This window comes from Passer montanus, unplaced genomic scaffold (assembly GCF_014805655.1).
Source record: "Passer montanus isolate IOZ18808 unplaced genomic scaffold, ASM1480565v1 scaffold11, whole genome shotgun sequence".
Taxonomy (NCBI): domain Eukaryota; kingdom Metazoa; phylum Chordata; class Aves; order Passeriformes; family Passeridae; genus Passer; species Passer montanus.
Window position 1 is genome coordinate 1,329,127 of NW_024357613.1, and position 12,308 is coordinate 1,341,434.

General features: G+C 37.6%; 1 protein-coding gene across 1 annotated transcript in view; it reads left to right on the forward strand.

Moving 5' to 3' along the window:
* REV3L (REV3 like, DNA directed polymerase zeta catalytic subunit) overlaps positions 1-12,308 on the forward strand; it is a 115,490-nt gene that overhangs the window by 44,333 nt on the left and 58,849 nt on the right. The window contains exons 4-5 of the mRNA XM_039726611.1: positions 726-886; positions 4,841-4,937. Of these exons, the coding sequence (XP_039582545.1) occupies positions 726-886; positions 4,841-4,937 (258 nt within the window). The remainder of the gene's footprint in view (positions 1-725; positions 887-4,840; positions 4,938-12,308) is intronic.

Consider the following 12,308-nt stretch of genomic DNA (forward strand, 5'->3'; position numbering starts at 1 on the left):
AATTTGAAGTTTCTCATGTTTGAATTGCTCCTATCCAAATAAGGACTGACATTTCACTTAAATTATTCCTTTCTTTTTTTCAGTATAAAACTTTATTTTTAATCCCAGTTTGTTGCATTTAGAAATGCTTAATGCTATTCTTTGTTATATACTGTTAATTTGAGATAAACTTATTGTACCAGTTTATAGTCTCCAAATACTTGCAATTATTTTTTAATGTGTAGCTGTTTAAAAGAGAGGCTTTGTCCTTCTGCAGAGTTTTAAAATACTGCTTCTGATTGTACAGTATGTAGCTTGAAAGCCATGAAGGACATATATATCATTATATCATGTATATGTCAAGGAGAATTAGAGAGACTTTCAAACTTATTACTGCTGGGTAGTCATACAGCTGTCACAGTTCTCTAGAAAGATTTCCATGGCCTATAGTGGCTTTTGAATCACTTGCAGGAATAGAATATTGTAGGATTTTTTTTCAGAGAGTTTCATGGTTTTTTAGCTGAAAGATTAAAATCTCCTTTGCAACTAACACACAAATATTGTATCATTATTTACAGAGATCATTTTTGTTCATCTGTGAAAACACGGTTCTTAAGTTAAAAATACAGTTATTAAGTTAAAAAAATAAGGCAAATGTCAATAAGTATTCTATATTTTGATAAAGTCAAATGTCAATATTGTTGTGCTGAAATAATTTTTTATTTATGTCCTAATTTGTCTTTTAGAGTTTGTGAGCTTCTGCAAGGTGGAGCCATAATGAACAAATCTTACCAGCCTCATGAAGCCCATATTCCCTACCTCCTCCAACTCTTTATAGACTACAATTTATATGGAATGAATTTAATAAACCTGGCTGCTGTCAAATTCAGAAAAGCAAGGAGAAAAGGTAAGGTGTTTATTTCTTAAGACCAAATAGTTGTTTTGAAGGCTAAAAACTACCATTTTGTACAAGATGTCACTAGCTGTCAAGCTTTTGCTTTATTTTGGCTGAATGAGTATTGTGTTGTTTCCCTGAAGTTTGCTTTCTGTGTCAAAACAAAGTCCATATGTAGCTTTTTTGCTTTTTATGCCTCTGTGTGGGGATTGAGGAAGAGCCTGCTTCCCAAAATGAGATGCTGTGTACCAAGAAACCTGTGTTCTGTCAGCAGTGCAGCTGTGACCATTTCACAAGATGACCACACCTCTTTTCTAGAAGATGAAAAATTGTTGATATTTAGTTGAAGAATTGACATGAAAGATAGCATAATAATACTGTTGCTTACTTTTTTTATGGTTTTGATTCTTACATCAGTTCAAATTCTTTTTTTTTGTTGCAGTAGTGTCTTCACAAAATTATGGCTAATGATTTTGCTCTGATGACAGTCAATGTTCTTAATTAAAATGCTTCTGTTTGTGCTGAAGTCATTTCCTCTAAGGTAAAATTTGAATTATTAGTTTGTGAGCAAAGGAAGCATTTTAAGAAATTAATTTGGCGTTTCAGATATACCACTGACATAAAAATTAAGTTTGGTGAAAACATCCCTAATTCTTCTAAATTCTTCATTATAAAGGGGAGATAACAGTAGGAAAAGTATGCCTTTGGTATGTAGTGTTTAGTAAAATAAGTATTGTTTACTTAAATCATAATTGTTACTACAGCTAAAGCAAAAGTTGAAAGGAATGGTGAAATGTCTTTCTGTAAAAAGGCAGAGCAAAAATCGTGCTGAATTTCCTCCTTATTTTTTTGTATGTATGTTCAGATAGCAATCTATTAGCCCATGGAGTTTTATAACTAACTCTTGTTTAAAGGAAAATACTCTTTTCGCCCCCAAAAATAGACCACATTTTTTCCTGGTGTCAGAACTGTAGGAAGGCAAAAGCTCTGCCATGGACAGAGCATCTTCAGGATCTTCATTCCTGAGGAAATACAGTCAGGTACCTTTAGTCTTCCAGATATTCAGATCAGCCTCTGGAAACGTGACATGTGATTGTGCCATAGCTCTTTTTTTCCCCCTCTTTCAGATGATAGATGAAAAACATAAGCTGTTTATATTCTCCTTCATGATTTATTTAAGGATGAGAGACCTAAGTCTTGAATGGGAACAAGGGAATGGAAGAGGAGTGTGGGCTGAGACCAGTGGATTTTAACTATTCTTATAGGGGAAGAATCCAATAAAATAAAAGGAAAAAAATGACACTACCTTGTCTGGCTTGATCAGATACTGGCTGCAGTGCTCCTAGGAACATTCATTCTGCTTTGCAGGCTCCCCATCACACATGCACCAGTGGCCTGCCTCAGTCTGTTGGAGTCCCCTGGCACAGGATCACTGTCTATTGCTCCTGGCACAGCAGCCAAGCAGCAAATGGTTTGTCCCTGGTGCAGCCTTACAGAGGCACTGCTGTGAAGAGCCTGTCCTTGTACAGCAGCCCTGTCTGAGCTCAGGCTGTTGGAGTGGTGTAGAAGCACAGCCTCTGCTTGCACCTGGCACACTTTACCTGTCTGTTCCTCAGCCTCTGTGTTGGGGGAGTTTCCTTTCAGTCAGGTACAGCTGAGTCACACAGGCCAGACCAAACATTGTTTCTTAGACAGCAGTAAAAGCCTTTGCCAAAAGATGTGCAGCAAACACTTACCTTACTTCCCTTGCAGATGATACAAAAATGAGTCTGGCAATTAACATGTTTGTCAGTGTAAGCAAGCAGCCTCAGGAGCCTGTTCATAGTGGTATTTTTCTCACTGAGATAAGTCGTTCTTTTTGAAGGCTGAGAGAGGTCAACATGCAGATTTCTTGTAGCAAGAATATTCTGCCTTCATCAGCTTGTATCCAGAAGGTGCAGCAGTTCATTTCCTCAACTTCTTGTCTTTATGGGCTGTGAAGAAGGCTGCCTGTTCATTCATGCACCACATGCCACTGTAACTGTTGCAAAACTTTTATTTTGAGTAGCTGAATCTGCTTCTGTAATATGACTCTCTAAGACCTTGATGTGCCATTGCTGCTGTCTTTAAAGATCTTTATATCAAGAGAAGGGGAATATTGAGTGTCCTTAAATTCCTATTCCTGTGATTAACTTTACTGAAGAAACAAGCTAATACAGGAATTTGAGCCTCAGTTATTAGAAATACGTGAAAACAGCAGTGGTAGGGAATAATGCACTGAAATTGCTGTGGTGTAGTATTTGAAATGCATATAATTTTAAAAAATAATTGTATATATTTTACTAGTTGTCCTAATCTGGCATAGCTGCTGTGAGATGTATTTTCTGTTAAAATATACAACTATTCAGTCCCATTTCATCAACTTAAAATAATCAAGTTGTAAATGAAAAATGAGAGTTGTTTCCATGCATAGTCAGCTTACATTTTAATATGGAGAATTAGCTGATGTGCCACACAGTAAAAACATGGCTGTGTTTCTTCCTGGACAAGCTGGCCAGGACAAGTCATCACTTTTGAGCAGCCCAGACAGTAAGGTGTGCTAGGTTTGAGCTGGATCTGTGCAAATAGGATCAAATATTTTGTGTTGTCTTTCCAGAATCACCTGCTTAGGCATCGCAGTGCGTGGACCATTCCAGCACAGGTGTGGCTGAAACGTGAGCTGGCTCTGCATGAGCACAGGAGTGGCTTTTCACCCCACTTGAGTGCCACATCTTTGTGCCATGCCTGTACACTTTGGAGTGTGAAGCAGGGGCAGGGTTTGCAGGAACCTAGTCTGTGTGCAGTAAGCTTGGTCTGGAACATATGGAATTAAGCCTGCTTGCTTCTGTTTGTGGCTTCTGAGGTTCTTTTGGCATGGCATGGTGCCTGCCAATTAGTTCTGTAGTAACTTAGGGGGTTTTGTTACATGAGGTATCCCTAAACCTAATATTCCAAGTAATGGAATTTACATGGACAAGACTATTGCAAAATTTGTAGAACAAAAATACATGTTGTAGTAAACTTTTAAGTACTGAAGACTTCTGACAATTAAGTTAATTAGTGTAACTTGAACAAATACAGGAGTGTTTGCTATGGCTGAAAGGTAAATTTAATACCAGAAAACTGCTAGTGCGTGACACCAACATGGCTGAGAAAATTCAAGGTTCAGTCTGGTCTTTCAGGTAGAAGTGGGAGACTGTGTAATTTTCAGTCTTCTCCCATTCTACCTCCCTCCAGCTCCATTCCTGGAGCCTGGGACTTTCTTTCTTGTGCCATATCCTGTGTATATTGTTTTCCCTTTCTCTGAAAAATGAGGTGGAGACCTCAAGGGAGGTAGGAATTCTTCAGAGAGGACTTCACCAGCATGACTTTGGAGCACACTTCCTTACCTGGAGACCTCTGAGCAAACTTAGAGTGTTTTCTTTATTTGTAGGTCAGACAACATCTGCCTTCATTGCAGGTTTCCATTCACTGCTACTACCATTGTATCTGGAATGTGTTGTATATCCCACTGACAAATAAGAAAAAGGAAAAGTGTGAAGTAGTGTTTTCTTTGGCTTCTAATTTCCATTGGCATTTGAACTGTGGACCCAGGAAATTCTGAAGTTTACATCAGACTGTATGATTTATTTTGAAATTTTAACAAATAAGAGAAGATTGAATTCAGGCTAAAATATGATTGGAATGTAACAAATGCCGTTCAAATAGTGTCAGTGTGTTGGAAGTGTATTTTTCTTTTTTGTATAAACATGTCTATATGTTAGAAAGAAAATTAGGTAATTTATATGATAGCATAGTTAATGGGCGAAGATGATACCATGCAGTGCTATTAATCCTTTAGGAGCAGGTGGACTGGTAATATTAAATAGTAAATGCCCTTATATAATGATATTTGTAAAAAATACTGCCACATAAATTAATTAATTTCTCATTCTACTTTTGCTCTAGGTGACACATCAGGTGTAAGTAAACATCATAGAACTCATTTGCCAGAAAATTCAAGCAACATATCTTTCACTGAATGGGAAGAAGATGAAATACCAAGGTCAGCATCCCAGGTTTTCCTGTTGTGTGCTGTGTGTTCCTGTGTACATTAACATGCATGTTATAGAGTTCCAGTCTCTCATTTAAAGGACCCTTACATGTATTACATGTTAAAAAAAAAAAGTGATTATGTGACACAAATTATCATTATTTAGTTTCTCTGTATAGTCTTGGTCACCCGATGCTTTGTGGTTTATGGTTCTAAAAATCCAGTTGGGAAATAATGGGCAAAATTCTACTTTCTGGGTTTTGGAATGCTGACTTTGATGAAGAGTTAAGCAAGCTTAATAGTTACAGAGATTATTTACACATCAGTTCACAGACTGTATTTTTGTAATCATCCTTAACTAATGTGACCTCACTGGTGAGGCCACATCTCGAATCTCAGTTTGGTTTTGGGCCCCTCAGTTCAAGAAGGACATTGAGGGGCTGGAGCGAGTCCAGAGAAGGGCAGTGAGGCTGGGGAAGGGTCTGGAGCACAAGTCCTGTGAGGAGCAGCTGAGGGAGCTGGGGCGTTTAGCCTGGAGGAAAGGAGGCTCAGGGCTGACTTTATTGTTCTCTCTGACTGCTTGAAAGGAGGTTTTAGCCAGGTGAGGGTCAGTCTTTTCTCCCAGGTAACCAGTGGGAGGACAAAATAAAATGGCCTGATGAAAGGGGAGTAATAAATAATAATGACAACAACAATAATTATAATAATTATTATTGTTATTATTTACATTAATTTACAATAATTAAAATAGTAAACAATAAAAGTACCAGGGGAGGTTTAGACTGAATATTAGTTACTTCACTGAAGGGGTGGTCAAGTATTGGAATAGACTGCCCAGGAAGTGGTGGAATCTCCTGGAAGTGTTAAAAAAATACATGGAAGTGGTGCTTGGGAGACATGATTTAGCACTGTTAGATTAATAGTTGGACTTGATGATCGTAGAGGACTTCTCCAACCTCAGTGACTCTGATTCTATGAATAGTGTGTTATCAGAGAATTTCAGTTTGTCCATTTGAAATGGTAGCTACATAAGAAACTCAGCTTAGAATTTTCATCTCTGTCTCCCATGCTTTTCCTTTTTCCTAGGGATTTCTGCTCTACAATTTGTAATCTGTAATCCTTTTACTTCTGTAAGAAAATGAAATATTTTTGAAATTTTGGGTATATTGTGGCCAGAGTTGGGGAGGGTAGAGAAACTCGCAGTACCTGAAGCTACTGATAAGAAGCTCCTGATTTATATAGTTTATCTACAGCAAGTTTATTCTTTAAGCTATTTGCTAATGATTGGCAGGTGCTTCTGTCATCTAATAATCTTCTCAGCCTTTGGGTGGATCCTGTCATTCTTCTCTGAAGAGCTTATTGGGGTCAATATGCCACACTTCCTGCTAGTGTTATGTACTGGGAAAATTTGCTTCCCCAGTAGAAAATGTGTGTATTAAGCCATACTTTAGGTTTATCTAGCATGCAAAAACATGAGCTTGTGTTGATTACATCTGGTTTTCTGATTCTTTAACTACTTCAAGGGAATTTTGCAACAGCATTCATCTGACTTCTGGTCACTTTGTGTGCAGTTGTTCTTGGGCTGTTTCTTCTTTTTGGCTGCATATTTCATTCACAGTCCATTTCAACTTTTTTTATGCTTGGTTCTGCAAGCTTTCCTTAAAAATTAAATGTTGGATCATAAGTTAGGCCAGGATTATCTGATGTTACTTTACACAGATCTGGGGAAGGCAGATAAACAGAAAACAGAGTAGTACCTCCTGGCTTGTCAGCACCAGAGAAGGATGAGCTCAGCAGAGCGGAGCCAAGGATGCCTCCTCATGGCTCTAACCACAAGTCTTCTTTCCTTCTCCTTCCATGCTTCCATGTATAGAGCCAGGGGTGCAGCACCTCACTCATGCCAGTCTTTCTTCAGCACTCACATGTGTTCCAGAAGTGGGACATTAACAATGATGGAGAAAATAGCAAGGCTGTCCATTTCCCTGGTATTTGTTTGCTGTACTTCTACCATCAGGAATTTATTTCTTGAACATAAAGCCTGAATACTACATATGCCACATAAATTCTCTGTACACCATGTGCCATGATAATGGTAGTTCCCAATACACTTTACAGTTTCATTTGTCATGCCAATTTGGCTTGTGTGCATTTTAGGATTTATTAGTACAAAACGTTTCTCTTCTCATCCTGTTTCTATTATTCTACTTTTCAGTTACCCTGCTTTTGTTTTCTGATACTATGATCTGGTTATGTATCCAACGTATCTACTGGCTTGCCTTATCAGGATATTTCATTACTACCCTGCTGTATTAGTGAGATGTGAAGTAGTAACCTCAGTCACAGAAACTGGTCTATACTCAGTTCTACATATTTTGTATCAACGCTCTGTCCTTTTTATATAACCAAGAGGAATTTCACATTTAGTTAGCTCTTAAAATGCTTTCATAAATTAGGAACTCATTTATGATTCCTGCAACTGAAATTGTTTACATTTGATACTGTGTTAAACGTTCTTTTGTCTAGAAAATTAATTTTTTTATTAAGGGTGTTCTGGCATGACTGTCTTCCCCATGCTGTAGGACATACATGCCATAGCAAAGCAACAAATCTAAACTTTTCCATTCCTGATTTTACTCTGTTCTGTATCTACACAAAATTATTTGCCTGTTAAAATTTCTCCTGGATTATTTATGGGAGTCATCAAGTTAAAACAGTGTTCCTGTAATCAAACCCATACTGCAGTGCCACTTTCATGTTGCCTTCCTACTTCCATTTCCTTTCAAATTCTGAAAATTTGCTTCTAGGTTGGTTTAATGGATCTATAATTGTCATGATCAGCCTTACTGAGGATAAATCTGACCCAGACAGTATGAGATACCTATCCAAGGAAACTTTTTTAATTGTTTCCTGAAATGATTGTGACTCAACTGTTTCTATTTTTCCAGGCTACAGCATTACTCAATAGCTGTAAAGCTGCCTTTCTTCCTTTCTTTTTTCTTAACAAAGTATCTTCTGTATTCCCAACATACTTACATATCAACAGCTGTATTCATTTTTAGTTTCATGTGCAATACTGCACAGTCCCCTCACTTTATTATCTAGTCCTCTTCAAGTTCTATCCAGTTCAAGTTCAGATGTTTAACTCTTTTGTGAATTGTTTAGCAAAATTTTTTTTACTTACTGTAATTTTACCACTTGACTGCTATTTTCAGTAGCATTTGGAGTTTATTCTAAATATCACTGAACTTCTAAATTTCTTTCCTGGTCCTTTATTATCAGATATGAAGATTGCATAAATCTTTCTCTACCTTTCAGCTGTATGCTTAAGTTATTACTTGTTCTGTCAAGAAAAAACAAAAGGGGAAAAGACAGTCAAATGTTGTTTGAGACCACAAAATTTCTAGGCCTGTCTTGTATTCTTAGTGACTGGGATGTCTGTTTGGACTCATTATCCTTTGTGTACATTAAGAATACATTTTAGGAACAGTCCAACATGTATCTGCCAAGTCCTTGCTGTAAGTGGCAGTTAACAAGTTCTCTTGTTTAAGCAAGCAGGGACAGTGATTTGGCATTTCTTGACTTTGGAACACAGTATATCACTTGGCTGAAATACAATTCTGCATACCTGGAAGGTAATATGCAAAATTTAAAAGTCAGATGTATAACATAAGCAGCATTTTGCTGAGTAAATACTAGTGATGGTTCCTTATTTCAAAAAACATTTGAGAACTATGTCAAATTATCTTGATGACTGAACTCCCTCTTTCATGCTAGAGAGCACCTTGCTACCCAGCCACTTACCAAGAACAGCATTCAGCCCAGCCACGTCCTGTCTTGCTCCAGGCAAATCTCCAAATTACTGATTCACTGCTATAAGTGCACTAAGTCAGAGACATTTTTTAAAATGTAATTCTAGAATGATTCTGTTATCAAGTAGACAAATGCCTAAAATTTCGAGTGCCCAGGAGTCCCTGTAAGGCTTTTAGGTATAATACTTGGCAGTGTTATTGCACTGAAACCTACAAAGCCTACCCTAAAATGGGCAGCAGTCACCTGAACTTGGTAGTGCTGTCCAACAGTTTTTGACATCAGGAGTTCTGGACATGAGACACATTTTGTTATCCCATTCAGGCAGCTGATAATAAATGATGGAACACTTCTGTGAGTTCCGTTGAGAAAACTTTTCTGGTAAACATCAGACTTAGAGTATCTGCCAGTCAAGTCTGCCACTTGGACATGATGTGTTAAAAGCAGAATGATTGGTAGAATGCTTTTGAGAGACACTTAATTTTTTTAAATCCTAGATTTGCTATTAGACACTAGTTTATATGGAAGTGGAGAGATCTGACAAATAACACTTCTGCACAGTCTAGCAGATATGTAATATTGCAGATTTTTGCTAGGCTTGTGACTGTCATAATTGCTTTTCTCGCTTGTCAGTCTGTGCATGTTTTTATTTAGCTGTTAGATTTTTTAATATAATGTGCACATTATTTAAGTCACTTCAACATCCTGAAAACAAGGACATGTTTTCTGCCATGAGCAGAGCATGGAAAATTATGATGTGAAATTTTAGAGTCCTTTTCAGCACAGTTGAGTAACACCTTTCAGATACTTCATGAAGTTAGTTTTTGTCTCTTGTGCTCAGTTTAATGTTACAAATAACTTAGATGGGATCATTACAAAACTTGTTTCTTAAGGCTGTAATTAAATTAATTGGTGAATTAAGATACTGACCTTATTGATTATTCTTCAAGGTTCTTAAGGGCTTTGATCTACCTAGATGTTTGTAGTGAGCACTTTTAAAAAATTGTTGACTGTAGCCTTAATTCATTGTCTCAACGTCTGAGAAACCAAACCTTGGTAGTTCCTTTGAGCACAAGTTTCATCCTAAACTATAGTTTTTATCTCAGTAGATAGTGTGAACAAACTGTTATATTCTTCAAAAATAAGGACCATTTTCTCTGTTCTCAAAATAATGTATTTGGAGCTTTTTATACAAAGTAAAATTATTTGTATTGCAGTTTTTCACCTAGTGTGTAGATATAAAATGCAATTTAAAATTAACTAGGATCAGTATCCCAAGCATCCCAGCCTTCTCCTGCAGCTGGGTTCCTTCTACACTACCTCACTCAAGCCTGTTTTTCATATACATATATTACAAGTTTTATCTTGTGAGCAAGTCTCTTTTACGTTCCTTCTTACAGAATGAAACATAGATGCTGTGGAAGGCTTTACCTGGGACTTGCTAATTCGTCTTTTCCAACCTTGTTCTAAAATAGATATTCTCAAATCATGATTTGGGCATTACCTAAACCACTATTTTTCTTTGCAAAACCGATGCATGCCATGTAAGGCAGGTGGTTAGTCTGTTGTATAAAGTGATCTGTACTGAACAGGCCACTTCTGAATATATATTCCGAGGCATTACAACTGCTAATGACATGAACTAGTTCATATTTTCAATCAACTTCCTCTGGGAGGAGACTAGACATGTTCTGTCTTCTTCATGCTGTCTTCTCACCTGCTAAAACAGCACTGTAGCTGCTGAGAAAATGTGTCTTGAGTGGGGGAAAATGGGAAATATGGTTACTTTGTGTATTTTCCCAATATGTTGCACACATTTGTTTTAGGTGACCAAACAGAACAGCTGACCAAGCTATTGCCAATACTCAGATGAAACAGTTCCCAAAGCAGCATGTAACCATGTCAAATTCGGTACTTCAGGGCAGTTTGTACTCCCTCAGCACCTCAAGGGTTTTGTTTTAATCAACATAAATTAAAATGTTAGAAGGACCAGTTAAAGCAGCTCTGCTTTCATATGCCCTTCAAGGGTTTTCCTGAACTGGGAACAAATGATTTCTAGGCCTTTGTGGCTTACCTGAATGTCGCAGAAGCTTGTAGTGCTACTGCCATGACTTCAACTTGTGCAAGTGTCTAGCAGCTCACCTTGACAAGGATGTTAAATGCCAAGCTAATGAACCAGTGGTATTGGGAAGACATTCTCTAAAGTCTAAAGACACCTGATACACAGAGTGTACTGTGTATCAGGTGTCTTTGTTAGCTTCCACATAACTCTTTGGAGTGTGCAGTTTTGACTGCCAGCCCTGCTTTCATCATGGAAGTGTTAATGACAACTATAATGATAAATCCTTGATTTGTTTCAGAAAATGCTTGTTATTATCTCAGTGTTTTTAATTTGAATAATATGCCATGTAAATTGAAATAACTGTAGTTTTTGTCAGAAAGGCTCCTAATCTTTCTCTCCAACCCCCATTAGTTTTTGGGTCTTTTTATTGTCTTTTAAAAGCGGAAATCAGTGAAAGTGGGAAGCTCAGATCTTAGATTTTGTATCCTCCAGACAAGTCAAGGCAAGTCTTTACCACATTTCTGATGTCACTGACCATTCTGTATCATGGTCCTTTTTGCTTGTTCCCAGAAGTGGTTTGATTTTGTAAAGGGAGCTAACAATTCTTGCAGCTTCTTCCCTCAGTCTTGTTTCCCGGTGCTCTTGCACAGTTTGTTACTGTGGGATCAAAATACAAGTTTCAGCTTGCCTGCAGTTCCTGTTGCCCACTGTGCAGGCAGAGCTCTGCTTGAATCCTTTGACGAGTGAACACCCAAAGTGTGTGACATGAAAAGTATGCATTTTGAGCATATTGTGGGCTTGTTTCCTAGCTGATGGCATGACTGGGAACAGAGGGACATGATGGCAGCGGATTGTCTTTAAAAGTGTGCAGAGAATCATAAAATAGTTTGGGTTCAAAGAGACCTTTAAATGTCATCTAGTCCAGCCTTCCTGCTATGAACAGGAACAGCTTCAACTACATTAGGTTTCTTAGAGCCCTGTAACCTGACATTAAGTGTTTCCATAGATGGGACTTCTCCCTCCTCTTTTGACAGCCTGTTCCAGCATTTCATCACCCTCATCATAAAACAAAATCTTCCTTACGTCTAGTCTAAATTTACCCTCTTTCAGTTAAAAACCATTACTTCTTATCCTATTGCTATAAGCCCTACTAGAAAGTTGAAGAGTTTGGAGTGGATTTTCAGTGTTACCCTAAAAGAGATTTTAAAGGGTAAGCAGACTTTTAAAAGATTATTTCTGTTTGTTACCTTCCTCCATGGACTGCTTAAAATTTGTTCACTGACAGCAACAGGTGAAAGGACACTGACAGTTGCAGATATGAAAAGGCACAGCAGGAAGGTGATCAGATAATTGTACAGCAATCTTGACTCTGTTTCTAGTCTTTCATTTCAAGTATTCATCAAACCAGCTATCCTTAGTTCAGCATGTGTTTGGTTTGTTAATACTCCCTTTCTTATTCACCAGGCTAAATAAAGAAACAACTCCAGAAAAAAATAAATGTAAATGTTAAAGTG